This window comes from Bos javanicus, chromosome 14 (genome assembly GCF_032452875.1).
Source record: "Bos javanicus breed banteng chromosome 14, ARS-OSU_banteng_1.0, whole genome shotgun sequence".
Taxonomy (NCBI): Eukaryota; Metazoa; Chordata; class Mammalia; order Artiodactyla; family Bovidae; genus Bos; species Bos javanicus.
In genome coordinates this window covers 43,824,093-43,839,049 of record NC_083881.1, presented here as the reverse complement: position 1 = coordinate 43,839,049, position 14,957 = coordinate 43,824,093, and the positions used below count along the sequence as shown (strand labels likewise).

The 14,957-nt window shown below is 42.0% G+C and overlaps 1 protein-coding gene across 1 annotated transcript in view; it reads right to left on the bottom strand.

Annotated features, from left to right (window-relative positions):
• The window catches only part of ZBTB10 (zinc finger and BTB domain containing 10), a 32,570-nt gene extending 22,674 nt beyond the window's left edge, over positions 1-9,896 (bottom strand). The window contains exon 1 of the mRNA XM_061439066.1: positions 8,871-9,896. Within this exon, the coding sequence (XP_061295050.1) occupies positions 8,871-9,839 (969 nt within the window). The 5' untranslated portion in view covers positions 9,840-9,896. The remainder of the gene's footprint in view (positions 1-8,870) is intronic.
• Positions 9,897-14,957: the final 5,061 nt, after the last annotated feature.

Genomic DNA, 14,957 nt, shown 5'->3' with positions numbered 1-14,957 from the left:
ACAGCAAGAATAAAGGAATGTGATCTAGATTTTGGAATGCTGCCTATACTAGTTATTAACTGTGTGTCCTTTCTTAAACTAATAAAGCAGTAAGTACCAGGAGTGTTTCTAAATAAGAACTTCAGGCCCTACTCACAGAGTCACTAGGTGGGTGGTGGTGTCGCTAAGCTGTGTCTGACTCTTGTAACCCCACTGGCTGTAGGCTGCCAAGCTCCTCTGTCCATGGGATTCTCCAGGCAAGGATACTGGAGTGGGTTGCCATTTCCTTCTCCAGGCATTAGGTGGGTAAGCTCCCTAAATTAGGCAGGTATCTATTCTTAAGTGTTAAAGATTATTTTCTTTGGCACAAAATAGTAAATACTTATTATTAAATACTTATTATTTTATTAATTATAAAATAATAAAACACATATATACAGGTCTATGAGTAGACAGAATCTGGGGGAAAACCCAGAAAAGATACATATTGGATTGTTGGATGCTGGGAGGACTGATATGCTTGGAGAGGAATAGAGAATGGGGGGCAGAGGGAAGGGTGTAGGGAACAAAGTTGTTAGAACTGCAAAAAAATTCTCATAGAATATTCTAAATGGACCCCACTCCAGTACTCTTGCCTGGAAAATCCCATGGACGGAGGAGCCTGGTAGGCTGCAGTCCATGGGGTCGCTAAGAGTCGGACACGACTGAGTGACTTCACTTTCACTTTTCTGCATTGGAGAAGGAAACGGCAACACACTCCAGTGTTCTTGCCTGGAGAATCCCAGGGACAGGGGAGCCTGGTGGGCTGCCGGTCACACAGAGTCATACACGACTGAAGCGACTTAGCAGCAGCAGCAGCAGCACTGTAAATGGTGGTGAGATTCCAAGCAATCCCACATCTCCATTTAACCCCATCATGTGTGCTGTTCTGTGCTCAGTTTCTTCAGCTGTGTCAACTCTTTTCACATCCGACTCTCTTCTACCTTATGGACTGTGTAGCCCACCTGGCTCCCTTGTCTATGGGATTCTCCAGGCAAGATTACTGGAGTGGGTTGCCATGCCCTCCTCCAGGAGATCTTCCTGACCCACAGATTGAACCTGGATCTCCTGCACTGCAGGCAGATTCTTTACCACTAGCATCACCTGGGAAGCAACCTCATCATGGGTATAGTTTAATCACACAAACATTAGGTTCCATTCTGAATTCTGAATACAGCAGGTCACACACATAATAATCCTGAAACTAAACCAGATCACATGATCCATCTAAGAATTTTCGTGTTGTTTCCAGGTATAAGAAGTCAACTGAAACAGAATAAAAATGCCAGAATTCCAGGACACATCAGTATTTCACAGCAATAATGAAACACTACAGATAATCCTGCAAATCTGGAGTATTACTACAGAATGAAGCACAGGAAGCAGAAAATTCCCTTTGCACTTCCAACTGACCCTTGGCAGCATCCCATCACTTCCCAGGGCCTCGAGTGCATCATTAATTACACTTATACTCTAACCCCACCCCCACATTCTTGCTCTATCATACCAAAATGTCCCATATTCGAAATCAGTTATTTTCTCCTTCTATTAAGACCACCCAATTGTAAGCAAAAACTGCTAACAGCTACAGATGGAGTAAAGTAATCAAGTAATTCACGATTAAGTCCCAAATTTTTGCTTCTGGGGGCTGGAAGAAAGGAAGTGAGGCAAAAAGATATTTTATCTTGTATATCTTGTATATTAAAACCAGTATGCTGGGATGTTTCCAACTACTTAGCAAAGGGATGGGAAATGTTTAGGACTCTATGTAGAGAACTAAATGAATACTAAAAATGTCTAAAGTTGTTACTGCTATAATTTTCTATAGACCCATCATACTGTTTATGAGGCTATCTAAATAAGACGCTTTATTAATTTGCTTATGCTCTCTACTCACTACAGAAAATTTCCAAACTACATTGCTCTATGATGCAGGCTTAAAAGTAAGCTTTGCTGTGCATGCCATATCTGCCCAGCAAAGCTCATTTGGTTCAAAGTTCTAACAGATACTGTAGTTAACAGTAAGAGAAAAAATTTGGCAGTACATGGTAAAGTGTCTGTGGAAGCAGTGAATGAGCCTTTACAAGTCAAGAAGTGCTTAAAGTTTACGCATTAAGCAGTTCAAAACCCTTTAAGGAGGAGGTGGCTATGTCATAGCAGTCATTTTAGGCCATGGTCACTGTGTTCTGAAATTTCTGGGCCAGTCCCAATTTCTGTCATTCTCTGCCATTATCATACCAAATGTCCTAATTTTTAAAAATAACTTAAAGACAAAAGCCTATCCACCAAAATATTTGTCCATTCCACTTGGACACAAGCTATACAAGCCAAACACACTATTCAACAACTATTTTTCTTCATTACTACTGAATAACAGAATAGAATAGTAATGTTACATGCTACAAACAGCCCTAGCAATTTCTCCTTCAGTACTGATCAGAGCACTATGCCATGTTTCTGTAGCACATATTATATATACTCTTCACAATGAAGAGTTTACCAGTCAAGAGTACATGTACTCTACAAAGGGAGTATTATTTGAGGATATGGGTAAAATAAAGCAAGATAAGCACTAAATTAAACTGCCAATATTACTTGCTAAACCAAATAAATTCCTAGTTACTAAAGACAAAAATAACAGTTGGTCCCTAAGAACTCAAGTCATCTCTGTCTCTCTGGTTCCCTCTTTAACATTCTATGTCCATTCTTAGTATATTGATAAACATGAGATACCACTGATAAAAATACACTGATAAAAAGGTTTAAGTATTTCCAGAACTGATTTTTTTTAAAGACTAGTTGGAAAAGTTTCTATTCCCTTTCCCAAAAAGGAAAATGCAACTTAGCCAAGCATTAAACTAGATAAACAAGGAGACTAAGGAAACAGACATTCAGATTAAAAAAAAAAAGTGTTACCCCAAAGATTTCTATAAATATGAAAAGTCTCCTGTTATTTTTATCTGTGGAGATGCCCATAAGTAAAATTATTTTTAGAGACTTTAATTAACTCTTCCAAAATTAAGAAAATATAGAAGCATACATTTGGTTAAAATCCTCAAGTTTATTATCTTCAAATTTATTTCCCGAGAGGCCAAAAGTAAATATTTTAATCAGAGAAAAAGCTGCTAAAAGCTTGAAAAACCTTGACTTTACTCACTTATTTAATAAGCATTAAGTGAATGACTGTATCAGACAGGTTCTACACTGGGAACCCAAAATGATTTAGTTCCCTGCCTGAAGTTTAATACTGAGCAAGATTCTTAAGATACTGAAGAGCTTTAAGAAAGCAGAGAGGTGGTGCACCTAATCCAGTTTTTTGAGGGGTTGGGTGAGATCTTTTTTTGAAACAAATATCTGAGCAGAGCCTTGAAGGAAGCAAGAGTGGAAGGAGAGGCTGAGAGTCTAAGCAGATGAGACAGTATGAGAAAGAGAACCAAGGATGTACACAGCCTCACCATTCGAGATTTATGAAGAACTTCAGGGTGATCCAAGAAAGCCCAAGAAATGCAAATATGCTCTTCATGTTTTTGGAGCTAAGTGTCTGTAACTTGCACCAGATTATCTAGAGACCTGAATCCTACACAAGATTAAGGACCACTGGTATAGGTACCTACAGAGCTTTAGAATCATCTGACTGAATTAACTGATAAAGAGATGACTGTGGTAGCAAAGTGGAGGGTAATTACCAGGGGATGACACTGGAAATGTGTGACCAGGGCAAGCCACTGGTAGGTGTGCAGCACACCTGCAACAAACAAGGACGTTCACTAGTTAAGACAGGTAACAGTGATGGGGGCAGAGCCTGGAAAATTTCTAAAGTAAAATCCAAACTTGAGTGATTAATTAGATTTCAAGGCAGAGGTGTGGAGGGAGATCATAGGGTGTTCACGGCATTCCAGCTGGGAGAACTGGATAACACCAGCTACTGCAGAAAACCCAAGATCACACTACCCAGTCTCCCCACTCTTCTGAGAAAAATTCAGCTGCAGTTAGCTATCTGTAGTCAATCCACAAATGATTAGAAACTGTTACTGGTTTTAAAAAAAAAACAAGTACTTAAAAGTATTTAAGTCCCTACCCAGAACTGATAAATGGTTTAGTAGGAAAAAAAGATATTTCAAACACAAAGTGCAAAATGAAAGCATTAAAAACATAAAAATCTTTTGTTGCAGCAACCCATTGGAACGGTATACTGAAAGAATAAAAAGATCAATGTCCATTTACAAACCCAAATTCTAAAACTCAAACTCCATTTCTAGTATGAGGACACACAAGGCCACAGTGAGCATGCCAAATAAATGTATGCTAGTAGTACTGACAAATTATCTAAGTCAGTAGATAAAGAAAGGAATATCTCCTTTGAAATTAGTATCTCTTCTCTGATCTCCTTGAGTGATGACATTTTCTCTTGCAATTTAAATATTAATACTATCCACAGAAATTGTAAATCTATAGGTCTGGGGTAGATGTCTTCAGGTGATTACAACTTCCAGCCAATTTTATGTGCCAAAAATATGCTTTATTACCAGCTCTCCTCAAAAACCACATACATACCAACAGGTGCTTCTAACACATCAACTTACACATATTTCATCGTGGTTCTCCTCTGCTTAAAACTGCTAAATGGTTTGCCCAACAGAAAAAATACAATCATTTCAACATGAAAGGACCATCCATAACCTGCAGTCTACCCACTCAAACTTGATTTTTCATCCTGCTGAATTAAATCATCTACTTTTCAGACACATCAAGGCATCAATTTCCATTATGCTCAAGGTGTTACCAACTGCAATGCCTAGAATGCCCTCCCCTCTTCAACACTTACTCATTTAACACAAGTTAGGATCCAATTCTACAAGCTTCTCCCAACCTTCACAAATAGGATGACGACTTCCTTTAGTTATCTTAACTGTAACTTGAATATATTTCTAACATGGTAGCTATCATTTTACTGCAATGTCTCTCTCCTTACTAGAGTACAAGTTTCTAGAGGTCAGAAAAATGTCTTATTTACATAGGTTTATCTTCAGTGCCTTGCAATCTACCTAATAGGTATATTTTAAGAGGGAGAAAGAAGTCCCTAGACACATAATCAAAAACACCAGGGAAAAGGAATCCGCTTTTAGAAACACAATAAATGACTGCTAGAACCTATATAAATATTATACAAATTGGTTATTTAATGGATTGTAGGCTCTGTGGTTGTTTGTAATATCTATTTCTCCTTCCCAGTGAAAGGCTTTCAGTCTTTCTTCCAAAATCCTCAAAAAAACAATTAATTTTTGCCAAATGCAAAGAAGGCTGGTAGCTCTGTCTCACCTCTGCTTTTGCTGCTCACCAACATATTCCAATTAGAAGATCACTGATCTAAAGTAAGTACTTTCTGGAAAGGTTAACTAGGTTTATAACAATAACACACTTGAACACATGTTTTAGGCTTACTAAACTGGAAAGAGTTGACAGAATGTGTGATTTAGGCGATGAAAATTTCCCAACTGGGTAGAAAGTGATCTGAACCAAGATACAGTGGTAATCAGTGTTATTAAAGCAATTTTAAAGTCCTCTGGGCCAAATGGTCAAACCTTATATAAGCTAATCACCGAACCAGACACTCAAGATATATATAGTCACTTGTTACTCAAAATAGAAATTATATGTTGTCCCTTAAATCCTTATAAAATACAAGGATTTTTCAGAAATAGAACGCTGCAGAACAGATTCTGAGAGCATCTGCAGACTTCTTGCATGAGCAATCCTTTACAATCAACATCAAAATAACAATCAAAGGTTTTAAGAATGGGCCACTGGGAATTCCCTGGCAGTCCAGTGGTTACTTCCACTGCAGGAGACACAGGTTCCATTTCTAGTCAGGGATCCCGCCCACAAGTAGCAAGGCAGGGCTCCCTCCGCCAAAAAAAAAGAATATGCCACAGTCTCTTGGCCACCACCATGGTTTTTCCCCTTACAGAAATCATAAGAAAAAGTAAAGTCACCCTTATTCACATACTAAGATTTGGCTAAACTCCTCACAAAAAACAGACTCCTTAAAATTAAAGAAAAAAAGTGGGGAGGGGGGATAAAGGGAGTGAACTGTGTCCCAATTTCAAACTTAATTCTTGTCTGAGGAACTACAAAACTATTTCAGTAATTTTAAGACAGGAGAAAGCTCATGCAAGATATTCTTCATGAAGATGAGAAAAACTGCATGTGCGATGAGAATGTTCAAAGAACCTGAATGGCCAAAGTCTCTAAAAGCATGAAAAAAAAACTGGTTTGTTCTCTAGAATCAAGAGTGATTCCATGAGATTAAGTGGCTTGCAAACTGAGAAAACTGGTAACATTGAGACATGAAGTACCAGTTCCCCCTACCCCACAGAATTATAGTTATTTCCAAAGAAAATAAGTAATAGTAATAATAAATAATGGTTATCATTTACTAAGTGACTAGGTGCTGGCATATACACTTTGCAAACATGAAGAAACTGGAAGTTAACTCATTTGCCTGTCAAGAAAGAGGATTAGGACTCAGGTCCCCCTACTTTTAAGCTCAAGAATGCTCTTACAGACTGTGTTATACTGCCTCCTGCAGGTAATCAAAAGCTGCAGGGCAATGGAAAAAAAAAAGTTAACTTTGTGCATAAGAAGAAATAAGTCAGTTCTTGAACCTGTCACTCATGTATTAACAAGACAAAAAGATCCTATAGGTGGTACCTGGGGTCAATTACAAGGTAATACCCCCAAACTAACCTTAGAATGAAAATAGAAATGATTAGGATCAGTTCAGAGTGGAAACATCCAAAATCCAATCAAAGGGAACCAATAAATAGCCTTAGACAAACAGAAATGACTTACTAAATTGTATTATTCTCAGTCTAATGATACAATGTCCTAAGTGAAAGAAGTTGGTCTGCAGATTATATTGTAAAAAGGGAGTTTCAAGGGGGCAAAGGGTAAGGGAGAGATAATTCAGGGATTAAGTTTAGAAAAGGTTTTACCTAGGGATGAATTCCCTAATCCAGATATATGCCTAGGGGAGAGGAATACACCATGCTAAGTCTATCATAAGGTTATCGAACTAATTCCCTGTTCCTCTGATTTCAGGTTCACTAAGCAGCTAATTGTAATAATTTGCACTCCCATTCAGATCTGCCTACACAGACTACACTGAAGAAGAGTAACTGATCCACTGAATTAAAAAAATTCAGTTTGATTGTCCTTTTAGATTTTTCTAAATAACCAACTCATCACTTAGAAAAGCATACTTTCATTTTCACAAGCCCTCCACTTCATCATACTACTTAACTTCAGGAATATATAACGCGTTGAAGCCTCTAGACTCCTCTTCTGTAAAATGGGAACAGAATAATTACTTGCCAAAATAAGGGACATCTGTGTTTGGCATACAGAAGACAAGTCTGGCACTCCAATGCCCAAGCTCACAAAGCTAGTAACTGCAGAAAGCTGAGGTGTGAACCTAGATTTACTCCAAAACCTTTTTTTCCTTCCTCCATTGCAACATTCCTTATAAAGGCTAGTCTCATTTTTAACCAAGAACTGTAAGACTTGGGACAATTTACTTAACTTTTCCCGGCCTTACATCTTTAAATGACCTTCCTTGTAGGGCTTAGGCAACTAAAAGTTGTGAAAAAACTGTTGCCATTGCCCCCCTGAGAAAAACAACCCTATGCCTTAACGTTAAAGTCTAAACTTCTGAGAAATTTCTGGGCTACGGGGTTATTAGACAGTGCCTAATTAACTCCACTAAAAGTGTTCTAAACAGCAAGATCACTCCAACACACAAAGGGACTAGTATCTGAAAGGTGACTTTCTGAAATCAATGCCTGGCTACCGATACAAAAGAATGAATTCCATCCACAACCACAGGTTGTCTTAGGAGGACTGATTAACATCTGCTTGGCTTGGAAAGAGATTATCAAAATGATAAGAATATTATCTTTAGTCCAGAAATACTAAGACAAGATTTAAGAAGTACCATTTACCTGTTTTATAACTAAGAACTTATGATTTTGGTAAATACATTCTCTACCAGTTCGAATCAAGTAGTTGGTAGAAGTAACTTTACAGTCAACATTTCGAATATCCTAAGTTTAAAGTAAACTACATTTATATGAAAACTTTTTGAAAAAGGGGATTACAGAAAATCTTGGCACAGAAATCTGGAGAGATGGAAGCAAGTAAAAACTACCACAATTTACCAAAAGCATACCTTTGGAAAGAGAAGTTCAACAAAAACTTTAAGAAGATGAATTTAGTATAATCATTCACGAAGTTTTATCCAAATAGCTTCCTCTACATTTACATACTACTCTCATATTTCACATTATCCTGACATGATAAAAAGAATTTTCTCGGTTGGATGTTCTCCTAAAAGGGGTAGCATCAAAAGTTAAGGAAAGAGTTTAATTCATTCTTCAAAGAGTTACCAGATTTGACTTCCAACAGCACGCTAAAAGACTACCAACATTAAAGCAGCTTTTCTAAAATCACAGCTAATAACATTGTAACCACAAAGCCAACCTTACAGGGTTAAAACCGTCAACCTCGCTTATTAAACTTTCCTTCTGATTCAATCTGACGGGCAAAGAAATCTGAGTCATGAAAAAAATTAAATCAAATTCAGCGCTACGATTAGAAAATTGTCATTCCTCCCCCTCCCCCCAACTCCCCCGGTTAACTTTTGAAAACTTATTCCCAGGCTTTCGAATCCCCCACGCCTAAGTTCCCTGCACCTCTCTCTCAACAGGAAAGATCTCTTCACCCAGGAGAGTGAGTTTTAGCTGATAAGCCTTTCCCCCAAAGATCTGAAAAAGCAGGAGCAACATATATCGTACCTGGGCGTTGGCTTCGTGGAGTTTGTGCTCGGTAGAGACGTGGTGCCTCAGAAGGAGGGTTTTCTTGTAGTTGCGGGTCCCTCGCGAAAGCTCGTCGTGCCCCACTGGGGGCAGATCCCCGCTTCCTCCGTCCTCGGGGGGCTTTTGGCACCAGCCGCAAGACATAAGGCCAGTATCCTTGGAATAGCGCAGCCAGGGAAAATCTTTGAGCCAGGAGGTCTGGAAGGAGCAGTGGAGCTTCTGCATTAGGGACTTGGGCCGCGCGAGCGGGAAGTGCTGGACAGTCTCTCCTTCTCCAGCTCCCACACCGCTGCCCTCCGCTTCGTCCCCGCCATCGCCGCCCGACCGCCTGCTGCTGCTGCAGCTGCCTCCTTCCGCCCCGCTGCCGTCGCCCAGGCTCGCCCCCTCCTCTTCGTCCTCGGTGCTGTCGCTCAGGGACGCGCCGTCCGGCATCAACTCCTTCCCCTCCAGCGCGTCCAGCTCCAGCTCCACGGCCGCCGGCCCTCGCCCATTGAAATGCCTCAGGGGCCACGCCGAGGTCTCGGGGCGGCCGCGGCTACTGCCATTGTTGCCGAGCCCCCCGCCGCCGCCGCCGCCTCGAAAGGCCAGAGTCCGACGGTTCCTTTCCGCTAGCAGGGGGCCCCCGGCGCCACCGCCGCCCAGCGAGGTGGGGCCGCCCGCGTCTTGGGGGAGCAGCAACTCCTTGGTTTCCTCGGCGGCGGCGGCAGCCCCGGCGGAGGCCTCCAGGTCTTGGGGCTCCAGGCCCTCCAATTCCACTTCCTCGTCGGCCCCCCGCCCATTGAGCGGCTGCGGCGCTGGCGGCGGGGGCTGTCTTGGCTGGGGCTGCTGGGGCCAAGCCGAGGCCTCCCCGCCAACGTTATTGTTCGCGGAGCCGCCGCCGCCGCTGGCGGTGACCAACCCGCCTCCTCGGAACGCCAGCGTCCTGCGGTTCATTTCACTGAACGACATGGCGCGCGCCGCCGCCGCCGCCCGGTGCCCCGGCTCGCGCCCGGCCTCGGGCCGCGTCCCGCGCGCTCCCCGCCGCTCCCCCTCCGCTTCGCTCCCGCCCCCACCGCGGGCGTTCCGGTCTCGCGGGGCTCGGCCTCGCCCTCCCGCCCGGCCGCCCGGTCGCGCTCGCTCCCCGGGGCTGCCTCACGCGTCCGCCGCTGCCGCCGCCGCCGCCGCCCGCCGGGCCGCCGCCTCCGGCCGCCTCCTCGTCCTCCACCCCCGCCCCGCGGCGCTCCGGGCAGCGTCCCGCGCGGAGAAGGGGGGGGCGGGCGGCGGAGAGGTGAGCAGCGAGCCGGCGCGCGTGGGGCCTTCGAAGTTGAGAGGCGGAGTGCGGGGAGACCCTCCGCTGCCCCCTCTTTAAAGCCGCGCGCACACACCGACCCTCCAAACAAGATATCCTTCCTCCGGCGCGCCGAGGAGTCCCGACGCGGCTGCCGGCTTCCGAAGCGCTGAGGGTGGGAGGCACGTTAAACTGCCGGGCTCCGCCACATAACGAACCGACAATAAAGCCGGCGGAGCGTTTCCGTCCGACCAGGCCCTGGCGGAGGTCGAATGGCAAATGAACAACGGACCGTGCGCCCACAATGCACCGGGGTAGCAGTAACCGCTGGAGGGGGAAAGGGTGGGGGCCGGGCGGGGGGAGGGGGCTGGGCTTGGGGCTGGGCTGGGGTGGGGTGGGGGCGCCTGGGGACCGGGAAAGGGGCCGGGCCGCGCCTCCGGCCTGGGGGCGGGGGTGCGGCCGCGGGGGAAGGAAGTCGGCCGAGGGGCGGGGGACAAAAGGCCGGGCGGCGGGCTGGGGGGTCTCGGGGAGGGGGCGGGCGTGTGCGGCCGGGGCCGGGCTCCGCGGAGGACAAACAGCTGGCGAGTGTCAGGTCTGGCCGCCTCCCCGCTGCCCGCACGCACCTACCCGCGCCCGGGACGCACATTTTCCTTCCTTCGCCACGAGTTCACCTGGGACTTTGAGAAATAACTGTACGGTGGGAGCTGCTCTCCAGCCTTGTCATTTGCTGAGGTGGGGTGGGTGGGGGGTGGGGGGTAACGGTGCCCGAGGAAGTGAACTTATTTTTGTTCCTTCACAAAGACTGGACCAGGCTGTACCTTTCGCGCGAGGAGGTTACAACCGCGGGCACCTCCTCGTCTGCTGCATTGTGTATTCGATGCAGCACCTCTGGGCGATAATCATTTCACAGAAAATGCACCGCCCCGAGTGTCTTATTGCTGTGATGAAATGGAAATTTAAATAAAAGGTCGAACACGTGCGTTCAGTGGGAAGTATTGACATGGGTGTTACATCACCAGCAGCCAATCAGATAGCTCCAGTCGTGTTTATACTTCTACAACCACCTTGTGAGTATTACAGTATGTCATAACGTTATAAATATTAGGCAGGGTTTTCCCCAAGAGTGGGGAGGAGTCGGCTCACACAGACGCTGCGTGCGACTCCGAAGAGCGTGTGTGCTAAGACAAGAATTGATTTTTAAGACTTTGGGTTTGTTTTTTTTTTTTAACTGTTTACCCTGCACATGGAATTTAGAGTGATTAGAAGAACAGATGGAGCTGGAAATGAAACTCTTACAATAATAATCGTAGTCAACTTGTTCAGAAAAAGATTTTCCAATTTGGAGCCCTTATACTCGTATTTTAAAATATTTTTTAATGTGCTAAATTTAGCAAATTCTAAAGTGTTGTGATTCATTTTACTCTTTGAAACGTGAAATAAACTTTTAAAAACAAAAAAGTTAAAAGTAATGTGAAACAAATCTTAAGTCATTTTTATTCAAACTTATTTCAGATTGAAAAAATATTCTCAAACTATGGAGGAGCTTTTTACTCTTTTAATAAATATGTTAAGAGGACTAAATGAAACATTATATGTACCGTAAAAATAAATAACTCAGTAAATTACAGAAATTAAAACTGTATATTAAAAGGTTAATCACAAACATTCAAAATACGTTCAAGATAATTATTGAGTAAGGAAAAAAAGGACATGTTACTTTTTACATTAATGTATGTCAGGATGTGCATGGGGAAAAATGAGAAAAACACACAACTCTACGGTTGTAGATTATCATGTGTTAGAGGCTTTAATCTTTTACCTTATATATTAATGGAACGTTATATGTATTTAATAAAGAGTATGTGTTACAACATGTGTTACAATATTTAGGCTCTCTAGTTTTATGATTCTGTTCTCTTCAGTAATTTCTATTTTTAAAATAAACAGTATTTAAAACTTTGAATATATCATGTGGAATATGGATTATGGTATTTTTTCGAGATTAACCTTAAAGAAACATTATCCCAGGCATATTATAAAATACAATTTGCCTTAAGATTTTTGAATGGACTAAACCCATGCACAGCCATACCCATATATTGTGTAGATTGTATATTGTATAGATTTATTCATATCAACTTTTACTTAATTCACTGTAATTTTAGTATCTGTAATAAATGAACAGTATTGTATGTCAAACAAAAATTGTTAGTTCTACCTTATAGATGAAATGTAATTTTAATGTAAAGAATGATAGTACTAACCTGCCACAAAGAGATTTTGGCTTTTAGTTATTTTGTTAGTAATGATCAGATTGCTACATATCCATGTTGTCACCTGGCCACCAATGATAAACAGCCTGAAACTGCAATGTAAGTCCTTAGATTGGTACAGTTTGTGGATTTAAAAAAGAATTTGTCCTGCTTTGTTTTAGTTGTTGGAAAACTTAGGACCGTGGAATCTCTGATGACCTAATTTGTATGTTGGAGAAATGAAAGGATTCTGCCCAGTTGGCTGTATGTATTATGTACTATATGGAAGAATGTTATAATAATGCTGTGCTTTGTCCTTAATGCATTTTTTTAAAATTCCAGGCACTTTGCAAATAAATACAGTATTTATTCAGTTTTAACTGTCACTCCCTTCTCCAGAAAAAGAGGGAAGAATTACTGAAGTTAATTGCTTATCCAGGGTTAAGGTGACGGGAAGTAAATGTTCTTAAGAATTTTTTATTTTGGCTTTAAAGATTTTTTCCATGCCCAAACTGTTAAACTCATATCTTTGTTGTTGTGTTTTTTTTTTTCATCTTATTTGCCTAGTACATAACAGGCAATATATATTTGTGCTAGTATGCTAGTTTTGTTTTGTTTTTTTTTTGGCTGATTCTGGTAGCATCAGAATTGCCAAAAATGCTTTACTCCATTAAGTTTTTAGTTGTGTCCAAACTGTATTTTTCTGACATGTAGCTTACCTTCTGTTTTGGAAAATTCACATCATCTTCTGTCTGGAGATTTGGTTAAACGTGCACTGATTAGGGCTGAACAACACTTGATTCAAATAAATGACTTAAATGCTAGGGCCACTGACCTTCTCATAGCCAAACAGTGTGAGTGTATGATGTATGAGTGTGTGTATATTTTTATCGTTATATATGTATAAATATATTTTCAGTTGTCTTTTTCTTAACCCTGAAGGAAGATCGAATCAGAAACAAAGTTCAAGAGGATAGTAATCCACAAATGTCTCAGAATACCCTGAACAAGGGAACTTTAAGTAACAGAAGGGGATCTCCTGTTCTGTAAATGGAGTTTTTAAGAATTCCCCCACCCCTTCCAGTCTCCTCCTAGCAGGCAGGGATCTGTTCTCTCCTCTAGCCCCTATATTTGCTGTTGGGGTTCTACCATATTTAAGGGGATTCCCCCTTATGCTTACCAGGGGAACCCCTCCAGAATGGGGCATCCCCAGCCAGTTTGTCCCCTAATTTCACTTTAGGCTGTGTAGAACTGCTGCAGGTTACCTTGATAACTCTTCCCCTGTAACTCCTTGATGAGGCTAAACTCCTCTACCTGGTTCAGCTGATCTCTGATGACCAAACTTGAGTATTGTTTATTGCCTTCGAGAGGCATTTTTGCCTCCACAGCCCTTTGCCTCTTTAGGTTCTAGGGACAATATGCTGATTCTGTATGTGGCACTGACATGTATCATCCACCAGAATAAAGTCCTTGAGAATAGAGATTATGTATTATTCACTCTTACTCTCTTCTACCCCAACCCCAACCCAGCTCGAAGTAGGCAATTAGTAAATATTTATTGGATGATTATCTTCCCCCACAATCTGTTTTAGTAGGCCACTTTTCCTTTTGTTTATTCTTCTTTCCCTTAGATAACTAAAAAATATTCTTTTTGAAGATATTGACCTACTGTTTCCATTGCATTTACATTAAAAGCAACAATCATATGAAACACAATGGAATATTATTCAGCCCTTAAAAAGAAGGAAGTCCAGCCGTTTGCAACAACATAGTTGGACCTTGAGGACATTATGTTAAGTGAAATACGCCAGACACAAAGGGAAAAATACAATGAAATCCAGAATGAGGAATCTAGTGAAACTCACAGAAGCAGAAGGTGGAATGGTGCCACCGGCCAGAAGGAGAGGGAAATGAGAGACATTAGTCAAAGGTTACAATTTCAGTTATACAAGATGAATAGTTACCATAGTGGCTATAGTTAACTGTATTGTACACTCAAAAGAGGATAGATTTTAAGTGTCCTTATCACAAAAATGAACTTGGGCAAGCTCTGGGAGATGGTGAGGGACAAGAGGGTCTGGCGTGCTGCAGTCCATGGGGTCACAAAGAGTCGGACACAACTGGGCAACTGAACAAACAAATCACAACAAAAACAACAAATAGAATGGGCAGTAGGAAACTTTGGGAGATGATGAAAATGTTTATGGCACAGATAGTGGTAATGGTTTCACAAGTATATGCTTGTCTCCAGGCTCATGAAGTGTATACATTAAATATGTACTGCTTTTCACGTATCAATCATACCTTAATAAACTTGAGCAAAAGCAATGATAATAGTTCAATATAAATAACATTAGCACTATTTTCTATGTTGCTTACAGTGAATTACAATTTACACAACTTCCCTATGAGTTAAATCAGGGTAGGTATTATTATTCAACGGATAAGGAAACAAAAAGCTTAATTGACTTGCTTAAAGTTGTTGGCTGAGGCATGCCTAAGTTGAATATAAGGGTAATACCCTCTAGTCTAAAGCACCTTTAGCTA